The sequence below is a fragment of the Scyliorhinus torazame genome, unplaced genomic scaffold (assembly GCF_047496885.1).
Source record: "Scyliorhinus torazame isolate Kashiwa2021f unplaced genomic scaffold, sScyTor2.1 scaffold_204, whole genome shotgun sequence".
Classification (NCBI taxonomy): Eukaryota; Metazoa; Chordata; class Chondrichthyes; order Carcharhiniformes; family Scyliorhinidae; genus Scyliorhinus; species Scyliorhinus torazame.
In genome coordinates this window covers 20778-38749 of record NW_027307931.1, presented here as the reverse complement: position 1 = coordinate 38749, position 17972 = coordinate 20778, and the positions used below count along the sequence as shown (strand labels likewise).

Here is a 17972-nt window from a genome sequence, read left to right as displayed (position 1 = left end):
ACACACACTCACTCCCAGACACACACACTCACTCCCAGACACACACACTCACTCCCAGACACACACACACTCCCAGACACACACACACACTCCCAGACACACACACACACTCCCAGACACACACACTCACTCCCAGACACACACACACTCACTCCCAGACACACACACACTCCCAGACACACACACTCACTCCCAGACACACACACACACTCCCAGAGACACACACACACTCCCAGAGACACACACACTCCCAGAGACACACACACTCACTCCCAGACACTCCCAGACACACACACCACACTCCCAGAGACACACACACATTCCCAGAGACACACACACACTCCCAGAGACACACACTCACTCCCAGACACACACACACTCCCAGACACACACACTCACTCCCAGACACACACACACACTCCCAGAGACACACACACTCACTCCCAGACACACACACTCACTCCCAGACACACACACTCACTCCCAGACACACACTCACTCCCAGGCACACACACACACTCCCAGACACACACACTCACTCCCACAGACACACACACTCCCAGAGACACACACACTCACTCCCAGACACACACACACACTCCCAGAGACACACACACACTCCCAGAGACACACACACACTCCCAGACACACACACTCACTCCCAGACACACACACTCACTCCCAGACACACACACTCACTCCCAGACACACACACTCACTCCCAGACACACACACTCACTCCCAGAGACACACACACTCACTCCCAGACACACACACACTTCCAGACACACACTCACTCCCAGACACACACACTCACTCCCAGAGACACACACACTCACTCCCAGACACACACACACTCCCAGAGACACACACACTCACTCCCAGACACACACACACTTCCAGACACACACTCACTCCCAGACACACACACACTCCCAGACACACACACACTCTCGCCGACGCACACCGTATTCCCGAGACTCGGATGTGCTCTCACCGCTGTGCCCCCCCCCAGGGGCTGGTCTTGTGATGAATGTCGTTCCAGGTCAAGACGTCGTTCTTGCCGGTGGTGCGGGAGGTTCCCACGGTAAAGGTGAGCCTCTGATCGAAGGCTCTCTTCAGCAGGCGCTCGACCTTCCGCCCCTCCTTGCAGTCGGGGAGGTAGGCCAGACGCGTGGTCCCCTGGTACGGCAGGCCGGGGTTCGGGTGTTCCGCCTGGAAGCATAAACCGGATTAAACACACGGCGGGGAGTGCGGGCCTCACCGCCAGGCCTCCAGACTGCTACACGGGAACAGGAGGATCCCATTCCGCCCCCTCCTCCTCCTCGAGCCTGTTACACAGGAACAGGAGGATCCCATTCAGCCCCCTCCTCGAGCCTGTTACAGAGGAACAGGAGGATCCCATTCCGCCCCCTCCTCCTCCTCGAGCCTGTTACACAGGAACAGGAGGATCCCATTCAGCTTCCTCCTCCTCCTCGAGCCTGTTACACAGGAAAAGGAGGATCCCATTCAGCCCCCTCCTCCTCCTCCTCGAGCCTGTTACACAGGAACAGGAGGATCCCATTCAGCCCCCTCCTCCTCCTCGAGCCTGTTACACAGGAACAGGAGGATCCCATTCAGCCCCCTCCTCCTCCTCGAGCCTGTTACACAGGAACAGGAGGATCCCATTCAGCCCCCTCCTCCTCCTCGAGCCTGTTACACAGGAACAGGAGGATCCCATTCAGCCCCCTCCTCGAGCCTGTTACACAGGAACAGGAGGATCCCATTCAGCCCCCTCCTCGAGCCTGTTACACAGGAACAGGAGGATCCCATTCAGCCCCCTCCTCGAGCCTGTTACACAGGAACAGGAGGATCCCATTCAGCCCCCTCCTCCTCCTCGAGTCTGTTACACAGGAACAGGAGGATCCCATTCAGCCCCCTCCTCCTCCTCGAGCCTGTTACACAGGAACAGGAGGATCCCATTCAGCTCCCTCCTCCTCCTCGAGCCTGTTACACAGGAACAGGAGGATCCCATTCAGCCCCCTCCTCGAGCCTGTTACACAGGAACAGGAGGATCCCATTCAGCCCCCTCCTCGAGCCTGTTACACAGGAACAGGAGGATCCCATTCAGCCTCCTCCTCCTCCTCGAGCCTGTTACACAGGAACAGGAGGATCCCATTCAGCCCCCTCCTCGAGCCTGTTACACAGGAACAGGAGGATCCCATTCAGCCCCCTCCTCGAGCCTGTTACACAGGAACAGGAGGATCCCATTCAGCCCCCTCCTCGAGCCTGTTACACAGGAACAGGAGGATCCCATTCAGCCCCCTCCTCGAGCCTGTTACACAGGAACAGGAGGATCCCATTCAGCCCCCTCCTCGAGCCTGTTACACAGGAACAGGAGGATCCCATTCAGTTTCTCTCTGTCGACACCTCCCCCCCTCGATCTCCGTCCGCATCCCACACTCCGTGGGCCGTGTACCCTTTCCGAGGTGGTGGGGCCCAGAGCAGCTGCAGGTGCCACCGGCCCCCGCCTCAGCTCATCAACTGCTGGAGCCCTCGCCCGAGACCCTGCCCCCCCCTCCAGGCGCGACTTGCCAGCTCCTCCCACCCCCGCCACCTCCCACCCCCCTCCCCCCTCCCCTCACCCCACCCCCACCTCCCCCGACCCCCCCCTCCCCTCACCCCACCCCCCGTCCCCCCCCGCCCCTCCCCCCAACCCCCCCCCCCACCCCTCCCCGTCCCCCCCCGCCCCTCCCCGTCCCCCCCCCCGCCCCTCCCCCCACCCCCCTCCCCTTCCTCATTCGTTCGCTGACCCACACCGACTCCCAGTCCGGCATGTGAGGCCTGTTGGGATTTCGGAGGTAGCGTTTATCGTTCTTTGGCGCAGTAAGGGTTAAAAGACTGGCTTAGAGTGCGCGCGACCGCGACAGTCATGTTTTTAAAGAATCCTGGTTTCAAAGACCGGGGCGCGATTAAGGCGCCGTAAAAAGATCGGGCTGATGGGAATGTTGTTTGGATGAAGGGGAGTCCCCGTGGAGTTAATTAGATTTCAGCCTGGGGCGGTGATGTTGGTGCTGTGGGGTGGGGGGGGGGGGGGGGGGAAAGAGCTAGGTGGGGGGGGAGCTAAGGCACCTTTGAGAAAGCAGGTCAGCTCTGAGCTGAAAGAGGTCTGCTCTCACCACCGGTCAGTTCAAAGGAGATTAACGGTCTTTGAAGCGGCGCAGACTTGTCCGAGGAGAAGGGGGCAGCTGAAACAAGCTGAGAAGCATAACTGAAGCAATGCAGCCAGGGTTTCTGTGTGGGTCTGACAGGAGTCAGATCTTATCTTTAGGGCAGCGCCGAGAGATCGCTCTTTCTTCAAGAACATCTTTGAAAAGCAAGCACTCGGTGCCATTAGTAATTGTAGTCGATGGAGAGCTGAGATGGGTTTGTGTCTTGTGGTTTGAGTGGGAATAAAGATGGCACTTAAGTATTCACTGGATTGAGTAGCGTCAAGAGATAATTGTAAATTATTCTCTGGTGTGTCACTGGCCAATCCAGCATACTTGCCCCTCCCTAATTGCCCCTCGAGTACGGGTTGAGTGAGCCGCCTTCTCGAATCTGCTGCGGTCTCCGTGTGGTGTAGGTACAGGAGGTGAGCTACTCTCCGCAGGATTCCCAGACTCCGACCTGCTCCGGGAGCCGCGGTATTTACACGTCTGGGGCCGATTCAGCTTCTCATCAATGGTAACTCCCCAGGATGTCGATAGTGGTGAGGGATTCATCGGTGGTAATGACATTGGATGTCAAAGGGGCAGTGGTTAGATCGTCTCTTGTAGGAGATGGTCATTGCCTGGGGCTTGTGTGGCACGAATGTAACTTGCCCCTTGCCAGCCCCGAGTCTGGATATTGTCCAGGTCTTGCTACATTTGGACAGGGACTGCTTCAGTGTCAGAGGAGTCGCGAATGGTTCAAAACTATCAATGTCCTATTTCTGTGACCTCCTCCAGTCCCCTACACCCCTCCCTATCTCTGTAACCTCCTCCAGCCCCCTACAACCCTCCCTATCTCTGTAACCTCCTCCAGCCCCCTACACCCCTCCCTATCTCTGTAACCTCCTCCAGCCCCTAAACCATCCCTATCTCTGTAACCTCCTCCAGTCCCCCCTACAACCCTCCCTATCTCTGTAACCTCCTCAGTCCCCTACAACCCTCCCTATCTCTGTAACCTCCTCCAGCCCCCTACACACTCCCTCTCTCTGTAACGTCCTCAAGTCCCCTACACCCCTCCCTATCTCTGTAACCTCCTACAGCCCCCTACACCCCGCCCTATCTCTGTAACCTCCTCCAGCCCGCTACAACCCTCCCCATCTCTGTAACCTCCTCCAGCCCCACAACCCTCCCTATCTCTGTAACCTCCTCCAGCCCCCTACACCCTCCCTATCTCTGTAACCTCCTCCAGCCCCCTACACCCCTCCCTATCTCTGTAACATCCTCCAGCCCCCCTACATCCCTCCCTATCTCTGTAACCTCCTCCAGCCCCCTACACCCCTCCCTATCTCTGTAACCTCCTCCAGCCCCCTACACCCCTCCCCATCTCTGTAACCTCCTCCAGCCCCCTACACCCCTCCCTATGTCTGTAACCTCCTCCTGCCCCCTACACCCCTCCCTATCTCTGTAACCTCCTCCAGCCCCCTACACCCCTCCCTATCTCTGTAACCTCCTCCAGCCCCTACACCCCTCCCTATCTCTGTAACCTCCTCCAGCCCCCCTACACCCCTCCCTATCTCTGTAACCTCCTCCAGCCCCCTACACCCCTCCCTATCTCTGTAACCTCCTCCAGCCCCTACACCCCTCCCTATCTCTGTAACCTCCTCCAGCCCCTACACCCCTCCCTATCTCTGTAACCTCCTCCAGTCCCCTACACCCCTCCCTATCTCTGTAACCTCCTCCAGCCCCCTACACCCCTCCCTATCTCTGTAACCTCCTCCAGCCCCCTACACCCCTCCCTATCTCTGTAACCTCCTCCAGTCCCTAGATCAGGAATGCCCTCCCCAAAACCTGCCCGCTCTCCCTCTCCCTCCCTCCTTCGTTTACGAGACTCCCAGTAGCGAGTGGAAAGGATGCCCCTCACCCCTTGGCAGCCTCCGGGGAAGCGATACGTGATCACGATAGTCCCCGAGCCCTCGTAGCCGGGCAGGTGGAGGGTCTTGTCCCTGGCGACGGTCATCGAACCGTTCAGCGGCTGGTCGCCCATGACGGCCTCGTAGATCTGACCGCAGACGGGGCAGGCGGGCCTGGTCCGGAAGGCTTCGTCGATGCAAGGGCGGCAGAAGGCGTGTCGGCAGTGGCCAAGGACCTTGGGGTCGTCCACCTCGCCAAGGCAAATGGGGCAGGGGTCCGGCGGGCCGGGCGAGGGGCCCAGGCAGCTGGGGGGGGCCCCCGCCCGGCCCCCGCCCGGCCCCCCCCCTGTTGCACAGGCGGATTAACTCGTCCCTGACCTGCGCCTCCCAGTTCCACTGGCCGAGCGGGCGGACGGTCAGGCTGACGAGGGGCGGGCCCCGCCTGGGGACCATCTCCTGGACCTCCAGCTCCACCTGGTGCCTCCTCTTGAACTCCTGCAGTCGGGGGTCAGCGGTCAGCGAGTCCCAGACCTCCAGCGGGAGCAGGAGCTCTCCCCGCGCCGCCCCGGCTCGCGCGGTCATCTTGATCCGGGAACTGCGGAAGCGGGAAAACCAGAGTTACTCTTGACCAATGCTGAGGGAGCTCCGCACTGTGGGAGGGTCGGTGCTGCGGGAGCTCCGCACTGTGGGAGGGTCAGTGCTGAGGGAGCGCCGCACTGTGGGAGGGACAGTGCTGAGGGAGCTCCGCACTGTGGGAGGGTCAGTGCTGAGGGAGCGCCGCACTGTGGGAGTGTCAGTGCTGAGGGAGCGCCGCACTGTGGGAGGGTCAGTGCTGAGGGAGCGCCGCACTGTGGGAGGGTCAGCGCTGAGGGGGCGCCGCACTGTGGGAGGGTCAGTGCTGAGGGAGTGCCGCACTGTGGGAGGGTCGGTGCTGAGGGAGCGCCGCACTGTGGGAGTGTCAGTGCTGAGGGAGCGCCGCACTGTGGGAGGGTCAGTGCTGAGGGAGCGCCGCACTGTGGGAGGGTCAGTGATGAGGGAGCTCCGCACTGTGGGAGGATCAGTGCTGAGGGAGCGCCGCACTGTGGGAGGGTCGGTGCTGAGGGAGCGCCGCACTGTGGGAGGGTCAGTGCTGAGGGAGCGCCGCACTGTGGGAGGGTCGGTGCTGAGGGAGCGCCGCACTGTGGGAGGGTCGGTGCTGAGGGAGCACCGCACTGTGGGAGGGTCAGTGCTGAGGGAGCTCCGCACTGTGGGTGGGTCAGTGCTGAGGGAGCGCCGCACTGTGGGAGGGTCAGTGCTGAGGGAGCTCCGCACTGTGGGAGGGTCAGTGCTGAGGGAGCTCCGCACTGTGGGAGGGTCGGTGCTGAGGGAGCGCCGCACTGTGGGAGGGTCGGTGCTGAGGGAGCTCCGCACTGTGAGAGGGTCAGTGCTGAGGGAGCGCCGCACTGTGGGAGGGTCAGTGCTGAGGGAGCTCCGCAGTGTGGGAGGGTCAGTGCTGAGGGAGCTCCGCAGTGTGGGAGGGTCAGTGCTGAGGGAGCGCCGCACTGTGGGAGGGTCAGTGCTGAGGGAGCTCCGCACTGTGGGAGCGTCAGTGCTGAGGGAGCTCCGCACTGTGGGAGGGTCAGTGCTGAGGGAGCGCCGCACTGTGGGAGGGTCAGTGCTGAGGGAGCTCCGCACTGTGGGAGGGTCAGTGCTGAGGGAGCTCCGCACTGTGGGAGGGTCAGTGCTGAGGGAGCGCCGCACTGTGGGAGGGTCAGTGCTGAGGGAGCTCCGCACTGTGGGAGGGTCAGTGCTGAGGGAGCGCCGCACTGTCGGAGGGTCAGTGCTGAGGGAGCGCCGCACTGTGGGAGGGTCAGTGCTGAGGGTGCGCCGCACTGTGGGAGGGTCGGTGCTGAGGGAGCTCCGCACTGTGGGAGGGTCAGTGCTGAGGGAGCTCCGCACTGTGCGAGGGTCGGTGCTGAGGGAGCTCCGCACTGTGCGAGGGTCGGTGCTGAGGGAGCGCCGCACTGTGGGAGGGTCAGTGCTGAGGGAGCGCCGCACTGTGGGAGGGTCAGTGCTGAGGGAGCTCCGCACTGTGGGAGGGTCAGTGCTGAGGGAGCGCCGCACTGTGGGAGGGTCAGTGCTGAGGGAGCTCCGCACTGTGGGAGGGTCAGTGCTGAGGGAGCTCCGCACTGTGGGAGAGTCAGTGCTGAGGGAGCTCCGCACTGTGGGAGGGTCAGTGCTGAGGGAGCGCCGCACTGTGGGAGGGTCAGTGCTGAGGGAGCTCCGCACTGTGGGAGGGTCAGTGCTGAGGGAGCTCCGCACTGTGGGAGGGTCAGTGCAGAGGGAGCTCCGCACTGTGGGAGGGTCAGTGCTGAGGGAGCTCCGCACTGTGGGAGGGTCAGTGCTGAGGGAGCGCCGCACTGTCGGAGGGTCAGTGCTGAGGGAGCTCCGCACTGTGGGAGGGTCAGTGCTGAGGGAGCTCCGCACTGTGGGAGGGTCAGTGCTGAGGGAGCTCCGCACTGTGGGAGGGTCAGTGCTGAGGGAGCTCCGCACTGTGGGAGGGTCAGTGCTGAGGGAGCGCCGCACTGTGGGAGGGTCAGTGCTGAGGGAGCTCCGCACTGTGGGTGGGTCAGTGCTGAGGGAGCGCCGCACTGTGGGAGGGTCAGTGCTGAGGGAGCTCCGCACTGTGGGAGGGTCAGTGCTGAGGGAGCTCCGCACTGTGGGAGGGTCAGTGCTGAGGGAGCGCCGCACTGTGGGAGGGTCAGTGCTGAGGGAGCTCCGCACTGTGGGAGGGTCAGTGCTGAGGGAGCGCCGCACTGTGGGAGGGTCAGTGCTGAGGGAGCGCCGCACTGTGGGAGGGTCAGTGCTGAGGGAGCGCCGCACTGTGGGACGGTCAGTGCTGATGGAGCTCCGCACTGTGGGAGGGTCAGTGCTGAGGGAGCTCCGCACTGTGGGAGGGTCAGTGCTGAGGGAGCGCCGCACTGTGGGAGGGTCAGTGCTGAGGGAACTCCGCTCTGTGGGAGGGTCGGTGCTGAGGGAGCGCCGCACTGTGGGAGGGTCAGTGCTGAGGGAGCTCCGCACTGTGGGAGGGTCGGTGATGAGGGAGCGCCGCACTGTGGGAGGGTCAGTGCTGAGGGAGCTCCGCACTGTGTGAGGGTCAGTGCTGAGGGAGCGCCGCACTGTGGGAGGGTCAGTGCTGAGGGAGCGCCGCACTGTGGGAGGGTCAGTGCTGAGGGAGCTCCGCACTGTGTGAGGGTCAGTGCTGAGGGAGCGCCGCACTGTGGGAGGGTCAGTGCTGAGGGAGCGCCGCACTGTGGGAGGGTCAGTGCTGAGGGAGCTCCGCACTGTGGGAGGGTCAGTGCTGAGGGAGCGCCGCACTGTGGGAGGGTCAGTGCTGAGGGAGCGCCGCACTGTGGGAGGGTCAGTGATGAGGGAGCACCGCACTGTGGGAGGGTCAGTGCTGAGGGAGCTCCGCGCTGTGGGAGGGTCGGTGCTGAGGGAGCGCCGCACTGTGGGAGGGTCAGTGCTGAGGGAGCGCCGCACTGTGGGAGGGTCGGTGCTGAGGGAGCGCCGCACTGTGGGAGGGTCAGTGCTGAGGGAGCTCCGCGCTGTGGGAGGGTCGGTGCTGAGGGAGCGCCGCACAGTGGGACGGTCAGCACTGAGGGAGCGCCGCACTGTGGGAGGGTCAGTGCTGAGGGAGCTCCGCACTGTGGGAGGGTCAGTGCTGAGGGAGCTCCGCACTGTGGGAGGGTCAGTGCTGAGGGAACTCCGCACTGTGGGAGGGTCAGTGCTGAGGGAACGCCGCACTGTGGGAGGGTCAGTGCTGAGGGAGCGCCGCACTGTGGGAGGGTCGGTGCTGAGGGAGCGCCGCACTGTGGGAGGGTCAGTGCTGAGGGAGCTCCGCACTGTGGGAGGGTCAGTGCTGAGGGAGCGCCGCACTGTGGGAGGGTCAGTGCTGAGGGAGCGCCGCACTGTGGGAGGGTCAGTGCTGAGGGAGCTCCGCACTGTGGGAGGGTCAGTGCTGAGGGAGCGCCGCACTGTGGGAGGGTCAGTGCTGAGGGAGCGCCGCACTGTGGGAGGGTCAGTGCTGAGGGAGCTCCGCACTGTGGGAGGGTCAGTGCTGAGGGAGCGCCGCACTGTCGGAGGGTCGGTGCTGAGGGAGCTCCGCACTGTGGGAGGGTCAGTGCTGAGGGAGCGCCGCACTGTGGGAGGGTCAGTGCTGAGGGAGCTCCGCACTGTGGGAGGGTCAGTGCTGAGGGAGCGCCGCACTGTGGGAGGGTCAGTGATGAGGGAGCGCCGCACTGTGGGAGGGTCAGTGCTGAGGGAGCTCCGCGCTGTGGGAGGGTCGGTGCTGAGGGAGCGCCGCACTGTGGGAGGGTCAGTGCTGAGGGAGCGCCGCACTGTGGGAGGGTCAGTGCTGAGGGAGCGCCGCACTGTGGGAGGGTCAGTGCTGAGGGAGCTCCGCACTGTGGGAGGGTCAGTGCTGAGGGAGCGCCGCACTGTGGGAGGGTCAGTGCTGAGGGAGCTCCGCACTGTGGGAGGGTCAGTGCTGAGGGAGCTCCGCACTGTGGGAGGGTCAGTGCTGAGGGAGCTCCGCACTGTGGGAGGGTCAGTGCTGAGGGAGCTCCGCACTGTGGGAGGGTCAGTGCTGAGGGAGCTCCGCACTGTGGGAGGGTCAGTGCTGAGGGAGCGCCGCACTGTGGGAGGGTCAGTGCTGAGGGAGCGCCGCACTGTGGGAGGGTCGGTGCTGAGGGAGCGCCGCACTGTGGGAGGGTCAGTGCTGAGGGAGCTCCGCACTGTGGGAGGGTCAGTGCTGAGGGAGCGCCGCACTGTGGGAGGGTCAGTGCTGAGGGAGCGCCGCACTGTGGGAGGGTCAGTGCTGAGGGAGCTCCGCACTGTGGGAGGGTCAGTGCAGAGGGAGCTCCGCACTGTGGGAGGGTCAGTGCTGAGGGAGCGCCGCACTGTGGGAGGGTCAGTGCTGAGGGAGCTCCGCACTGTGGGAGGGTCGGTGCTGAGGGAGCTCCGCACTGTGGGAGGGTCAGTGCTGAGGGAGCTCCGCACTGTGGGAGGGTCAGTGCTGAGGGAGCTCCGCACTGTGGGAGGGTCAGAGCTGAGGGAGCGCCGCACTGTGGGAGGGTCAGTGCTGAGGGAGCTCCGCACTGTGGGAGGGTCAGCGCTGAGGGAGCTCCGCACTGTGGGAGGGTCAGTGCTGAGGGAGCGCCGCACTGTGGGAGGGTCAGCGCTGAGGGAGCGCCGCACTGTGGGAGGGTCAGTGCTGAGGGAGCGCCGCACTGTGGGAGGGTCAGCGCTGAGGGAGCGCCGCACTGTGGGAGGGTCAGTGCTGAGGGAGCGCCGCACTGTGGGAGGGTCAGTGCTGAGGGAGCTCCGCACTGTGGGAGGGTCAGTGCTGAGGGAGCGCCGCACTGTGGGAGGGTCAGTGCTGAGGGAGCGCCGCACTGTGGGAGGGTCAGTGCTGAGGGAGCGCCGCACTGTGGGAGGGTCAGTGCTGAGGGAGCGCCGCACTGTGGGAGGGTCAGTGCTGAGGGAGCTCCGCACTGTGGGAGGGTCAGTGCTGAGGGAGCTCCGCACTGTGGGAGGGTCAGTGCTGAGGGAGCGCCGCACTGTGGGAGGGTCAGTGCTGAGGGAGCGCCGCACTGTGGGAGGGTCAGTGCTGAGGGAGCTCCGCACTGTGGGAGGGTCAGTGATGAGGGAGCGCTGCACTGTGGGAGGGTCGGTGCTGAGGGAGCTCCGCACTGTGGGAGGGTCGGTGCTGAGGGAGAGCCGCACTGTGGGAGGGTCAGTGCTGAGGGAGCTCCGCACTGTGGGAGGGTCGGTGCTGAGGGAGCGCCGCACTGTGGGAGGGTCAGTGCTGAGGGAACTCCGCACTGTGGGAGGGTCAGTGCTGAGGGAGCTCCACACTGTGTCGGGGACTGGAGGAGGTTACAGAGATAGGGAGGGGTGTAGGGGGCTGGAGGAGGTTACAGAGATAGGGAGGGGTGTAGGGGACTGGAGGAGGTTACAGAGATAGGGAGGAGTGTAGGGGGCTGGAGGAGGTTACAGAGATAGGGAGGGGTGTAGGGGGCTGGAGGAGGTTACAGAGATAGGGAGGGGTGTAGGGGGTTGGAGAAGGTTACAGAGATAGGGAGGAGTGTAGGGGGCTGGAGGAGGTTACAGAGATAGGGAGGGGTGTAGGGGGCTGGAGGAGGTTACAGAGATAGGGAGGGGTGTAGGGGGCTGGAGGAGGTTACAGAGATAGGGAGGGGTGTAGGGGGCTGGAGGTTACAGAGATAGGGAGGTGTGTAGGGGACTGGAGGAGGTTACAGAGATAGGGAGGAGTGTAGGGGGCTGGAGGAGGTTACAGAGATAGGGAGGGTGTAGGGGGACTGGAGGAGGTTACAGAGATAGGGAGGGGTGTAAGGGGACTGGTGGAGGTTACAGAGATAGGGAGGGGTGTAGGGGGCTGGAGGAGGTTACAGAGATAGGGAGGGTTGTAGGGGGCTGGAGGAGGTCACAGAGATAGGGAGGGGTGTAGGGGGCTGGAGGAGGTTACAGTGATAGGGAGGGATGTAGGGGACTGGAGGAGGTTACAGTGATAGGGAGGGTTGTAGGGGGCTGGAGGAGGTCACAGAGATAGGGAGGGGTGTAGGGGGCTGCAGGAAGTTACAGAGATAGGGAGGGGTGTAGGGGGCTAGAGGAGGTTACAGAGATAGGGAGGCGTGTAGGGGGCTGTAGGAGGTCACAGAGATAGGGAGGGGTGTAGGGGGCTGCAGGAAGTTACAGAGATAGGGAGGGTGTAGGGGGCTGGAGGAGGTTACAGAGATAGGGAGGGGTGTAGGGGGCTAGAGGAGGTTACAGAGATAGGGAGGGGTGTAGGGGGCTGGAGGAGGTTACAGAGATAGGGAGGTGTGTGGGGACTGGAGGAGGTTACAGAGATAGGGAGGGGTGTAGGGGACTGGAGGAGGTTACAGAGATAGGGAGGGGTGTAGGGGGCTGGAGGAGGTTACAGAGATAGGGAGGGGTGTAGGGGACTGGAGGAGATTACAGAGATAGGGAGGAGTGTAGGGGGCTGGAGGAGGTTACAGAGATAGGGAGGGTTGTAGGGGCTGGAGGAGGTTACACAGATAGGGAGGGGTGTAGGGGGCTGGAGGAGGTTACAGAGATAGGGAGGGGTGTAGGGGCTGGAGGAGGTTACAGAGATAGGGAGGGGTATCGGGGGCTGGAGGAGGTTACAGAGATAGGGAGGGGTGTAGGGGCTGGAGGAGGTTACAGAGATAGGGAGGGGTGTCGGGGGCTGGAGGAGGTTACAGAGATAGGGAGGGGTGTCGGGGGCTGGAGGAGGTTACAGAGATAGGGAGGGGTGTCGGGACTGGAGGAGGTTACAGTGATAGGGAGGGTCGTAGGGGCTGGAGGAGGTTACAGAGATAGGGAGGGGTGTAGGGGGCTGGAGGAGGTTACAGAGATAGGGAGGGGTGTCGGGACTGGAGGAGGTTACAGAGATAGGGAGGGGTGTAGGGGCTGGAGGAGGTTACAGAGATAGGGAGGGGTGTAGGGGGACTGGAGGAGGTTACAGAGATAGGGAGGGGTGTCGGGGGCTGGAGGAGGTTACAGAGATAGGGAGGGTTGTCGGGGGCTGGAGGAGGTTACAGAGATAGGGAGGGGTGTTGGGGACTGGAGGAGGTTACAGAGATAGGGAGGAGTGTAGGGGGCTGGAGGAGGTTACAGAGATAGGGAGGGGTGTAGGGGACTGGAGGAGGTTACAGAGATGGGGAGGAGTATAGGGGACTGGAGGAGGTTACAGAGATAGGGAGGGGTGTAGGGGACTGGAGGAGGTTACAGAGATAGGGAGGAGTGTAGGGGGCTGGAGGAGGTTACAGAGATAGGGAGGGGTGTTGGGGACTGGAGGAGGTTACAGAGATAGGGAGGAGTGTAGGGGGCTGGAGGAGGTTACAGAGATAGGGAGGGGTGTAGGGGGACTGGAGGAGGTTACAGAGATAGGGAGGGGTGTAGGGGGGCTGGAGGAGGTTACAGAGATAGGGAGGGGTGTAGGGGGACTGGAGGAGGTTACAGAGATAGGGAGGGGTGTAGGGGGACTGGAGGAGGTTACAGAGATAGGGAGGGGTGTAGGGGGACTGGAGGAGGTTACAGAGATAGGGAGGGGTGTAGGGGGGCTGGAGGATGTTACAGAGATGGGAGGGGTGTAGGGGGGCTGGAGGAGGTTACAGAGATAGGGAGGGGTGTAGGGGGCTGGAGGCGGTTACAGAGATAGGGAGGGGTGTAGGGACTGGAGGACGTTACAGAGATAGGGAGGGGTGTAGGGGGCTGGAGGAGGTTACAGAGATAGGGAGGGTTGTCGGGGGCTGGAGGAGGTTACAGAGATAGGGAGGGGTGTAGGGGGACTGGAGGAGGTTACAGAGATAGGGAGGGGTGTAGTGGGGCTGGAGGAGATTACAGAGATAGGGAGGGGTGTAGGGGCTGGAGGAGGTTACAGAGATAGGGAGGGGTGTAGGGGCTGGAGGAGGTTACAGAGATAGGGAGGTGTGTAGGGGGCTGGAGGAGGTGACAGAGATAGGGAGGGGTGTAGCGGCTGGAGAGGTTACAGAGATAGGGAGGGGTGTAGGGGGACTGGAGGACGTGAACGAGACTCCGATGAATAACACTGCGAGGAATTTGGAGAGGCGATGCAATTGCTTTGTTGGGGGGGATTTCCCTCCTGCGCACACACACACACACACACAGATATCTGGAGCTACGTCGGTGTAAACAGGGTCTCCCTCGGCCCCCCGGAGGCGTCTGGCTGGATAGTTACAGATCCGCAGGCCCTGGAGGTCTAAAAGGGACCACGGAACTGGCCCGCAGGGATTTAAAGGGACCTCTCCCCCTCTCCCGGTCCGTCCTCCGAGCTCAGATCCCTGTCGAGGCTGTGGGTGGGGGGGGGGGGGGGGATTGCAGCTCGCCCACCTGTCCCTGCTGCCTGGCCAGGGGTCACGGGAGCTGCCCCCCCCCCCCCCCCCACCCACCCACCTCAAAGCAATGGAAATAAGAACTCACGCGACCAGCTCCCGGTGTCACATTCTCTGCCGGCTCACTTCCTGGTCGAGCGATCCTGGGCTGACCCGTCTTAAAGGGGATGTGCGCATCTGGGCTTCCCTGCTCACTTCGAGCTGAGAACGTGACAGCGCAGTACAGGCCCTTCGGCCCTCGATGTTGCGCCGACCTGTGAAACCGCTCTAAAGCCCATCTACACTATTCCCTTACCGTCCATATGTCGATCCAATGACCATTCGAATGCCCTTAGTGTTGTCGAGTCCACTACTGTTGCAGGCAGGGCATTCCACGCCCTCACTACTCTCTGAGTGAAGAACCTACCTCTGATGTCTGTCCTACATCTATCTCCCCTCAATTTAAAGCTACGTCCCCTCGTGCTAGACATCACCACCCGAGGGAAAAGGCTCTCACTGTCCACCCTATCCAATCCTCTGATCATCCTGTCTGCCTCAATTAAGTCACCTCTTAACCTTCTTCTCTCGAACGAAAACAGCCTCAAACCTTTCCTCATCAGATCTTCCCTCCATACCCGGCAACATCCTGGTGAATCTCCTCTGCACCCTTTCCAACGCTTCCACGTCCTTCCTATAATGCGGTGACCAGAATTGCACGCACGTACTCCAAATGCGGCTGCACCAGAGTTTTGTACAGCTGCAACGTGACCTCGTGGCTCCGAAACTCAGTCCCTCCACCAATAAAAGCTAACACACCGTACGCCTCCTTAACAACCCTCTCAACCTGGGTGGCAACTTTCAGGGATCTATGTACGTGGACACCGAGATGGGGCAGCATGGTGGTTAGCACAATTGCTTCACGGCTCCAGGGTCCCGGGTTCGATTCCCGGCTTGGGTCACTGTCCGTGCGGAGTCTGCGCGTCCTCCCCGTGTCTGCGTGGGTTTCCTCCGGGTGCTCCGGTTTCCTCCCACAGTCCAAAGATGTGCGGGTGAGGTGGATCGGCCGTGATCAATTGCCTCTTAGTGTCCAAAAATTGCCCTTCGTGTAGGGTGGGGTTGCTGGGTTATGGGGATAGGGTGGAGGTGTTGACCGTGGGTAGGGTGCTCGTTCCAAGAGCCGGTGCGGACTCGATGGGCCGAATGGCCTCCTTCTGTGCTGTAAATTCTATGAAATCTAATCTAAGAATCGGCAGGGCGCAGGAGATGGACGTTCGGCCCATCGACCCCCCCCACCACCAATCGAGCATCGTGACTCCGCCCCACCCCCTCGTGATCATCCGAATCCCTCTCGGAGGCCTCGATTGGACAATCCGGGCCTGGGACGTACAGCCTGCTCACAGCCCATCGGCCCCTGCTAGCCCGGTCTCCATTCGTCCCCACTCCCTTTCAGCCCCTCCCCACACGATAACTCTGTAAATCGCTCCCCCCCCCGCACTTTCCGGTAATTAGCTGCGTCCCCCCCTTTTTTGAAAGTTCCTGTCAAATCTGCTTCCGTCTCCCTTTCAGGCAGAACCTTCCGGATCACTCCACCGTACTCCCCATCTCTCTCTCCCCCACCCCCACCGTCTCTCTCTCTTTCCCTCCCGTCTCTCTCTCTCCCACCGTCTCTCCCCCTCCCTCCCACCGTCTCTCTCTCCCACACCGTCTCTCTCTCCCACACCGTCTCTCTCTCCCACACCGTCTCTCTCTCTCCCACACCGTCTCTCTCTCTCCCACACCGTCTCTCTCTCTCCCTCCCGTCTCTCTCTCTCTCACCGTCTCTCTCTCTCTCCCCCGTCTCTCTCTCCCACACCGTCTCTCTCTCTCCCACACCGTCTCTCTCTCTCTCCCCTGTCTCTCTCTCTCCCACACCGTCTCTCTCTCCCACACCGTCTCTCTCTCCCACACCGTCTCTCTCTCCCACACCGTCTCTCTCTCCCACACCGTCTCTCTCTCCCACACCGTCTCTCTCTCCCACACCGTCTCTCTCCCACACCGTCTCTCTCTCCCACACCGTCTCTCTCTCCCACACCGTCTCTCTCCCACACCGTCTCTCTCTCCCACACCGTCTCTCTCTCTCCCACACCGTCTCTCTCTCTCTCCCCCGTCTCTCTCTCCCACACCGTCTCTCTCTCTCCCACACCGTCTCTCTCTCTCCCACACCGTCTCTCTCTCCCACACCGTCTCTCTCTCTCTCCCACACCGTCTCTCTCTCTCCCACACCGTCTCTCTCTCTCTCCCCCGTCTCTCTCTCTCCCCCGTCTCTCTCTCTCCCCCACCGTCTCTCTCTCCCACACCGTCTCTCTCTCCCACACCGTCTCTCTCTCTCTCCCACACCGTCTCTCTCTCTCTCCCACACCGTCTCTCTCTCTCCCACACCGTCTCTCTCTCTCTCCCCTGTCTCTCTCTCTCCCACACCGTCTCTCTCTCCCACACCGTCTCTCTCTCCCACACCGTCTCTCTCTCCCACACCGTCTCTCTCTCCCACACCGTCTCTCTCTCCCACACCGTCTCTCTCTCCCACACCGTCTCTCTCTCCCACACCGTCTCTCTCTCCCACACCGTCTCTCTCTCCCACACCGTCTCTCTCTCCCACACCGTCTCTCTCTCCCACACCGTCTCTCTCCCACACCGTCTCTCTCTCTCCCACACCGTCTCTCTCTCTCCCACACCGTCTCTCTCTCTCTCCCCCGTCTCTCTCTCCCACACCGTCTCTCTCTCTCCCACACCGTCTCTCTCTCCCACACCGTCTCTCTCTCCCACACCGTCTCTCTCTCTCTCCCACACCGTCTCTCTCTCTCCCACACCGTCTCTCTCTCTCTCCCCCGTCTCTCTCTCTCCCCGTCTCTCTCTCCCACACCGTCTCTCTCTCCCACACCGTCTCTCTCTCTCTCTCCCACACCGTCTCTCTCTCTCTCCCACACCGTCTCTCTCTCTCTCCCACACCGTCTCTCTCTCTCCCACACCGTCTCTCTCTCTCCCACACCGTCTCTCTCTCTCCCACACCGTCTCTCTCTCCCACACCGTCTCTCTCTCTCCCACACCGTCTCTCTCTCTCCCACACCGTCTCTCTCTCTCCCTCCCGTCTCTCTCTCTCTCCCACACCGTCTCTCTCCCCCACACCGTCTCTCTCTCCCTCACCGTCTCTCTCTCTCCCACACCGTCTCTCTCTCCCACACCGTCTCTCTCTCCCACACCGTCTCTCTCTCTCCCACACCGTCTCTCTCTCTCCCACACCGTCTCTCTCTCTCCCACACCATCTCTCTCTCTCCCACACCGTCTCTCTCTCTCCCACACCGTCTCTCTCTCCCACACCGTCTCTCTCTCCCTCACCGTCTCTCTCTCTCCCACACCGTCTCTCTCTCTCCCACACCGTCTCTCTCTCCCACACCGTCTCTCTCTCTCCCACACCGTCTCTCTCTCTCCCACACCGTCTCTCTCTCTCCCACACCGTCTCTCTCTCTCCCACACCGTCTCTCTCACCCACACCGTCTCTCTCTCTCCCCCCCACCGTCTCTCTCTCTCCCACACCGTCTCTCTCCCCCACACCGTCTCTCTCTCTCTCCCACACCGTCTCTCTCTCTCCCACACCGTCTCTCTCTCACCCACACCGTCTCTCTCTCTCCCCCCCCACCGTCTCTCTCTCTCCCACACCGTCTCTCTCTCTCCCACACCGTCTCTCTCTCTCCCACACCGTCTCTCTCTCTCCCACACCGTCTCTCTCTCTCCCACACCGTCTCTCTCTCTCTCTCCCACCGTCTCTCTCTCTCCCACACCGTCTCTCTCTCTCCCACACCGTCTCTCTCTCTCTCCCACCGTCTCTCTCTCCCCCACCGTCTCTCTCTCTCACACACCGTCTCTCTCTCTCCCACACCGTCTCTCTCTCCCACACCGTCTCTCTCTCCCACACCGTCTCTCTCTCTCCCACACCGTCT

The 17972-nt window shown here is 62.1% G+C and overlaps 1 protein-coding gene across 1 annotated transcript; it reads right to left on the bottom strand.

Moving 5' to 3' along the window:
- Positions 1 to 993: 993 nt before the first annotated feature.
- Positions 994 to 5439, bottom strand: LOC140405763 (probable E3 ubiquitin-protein ligase DTX3; the record flags this gene model as incomplete). Its single annotated transcript, XM_072494198.1, has 2 exons — positions 994 to 1215; positions 5092 to 5439. Coding segments are annotated over 2 exons (570 nt in total), but the record flags the coding sequence as incomplete, so codon positions are not given.
- Between the last annotated feature and the right edge of the window lie 12533 nt (positions 5440 to 17972).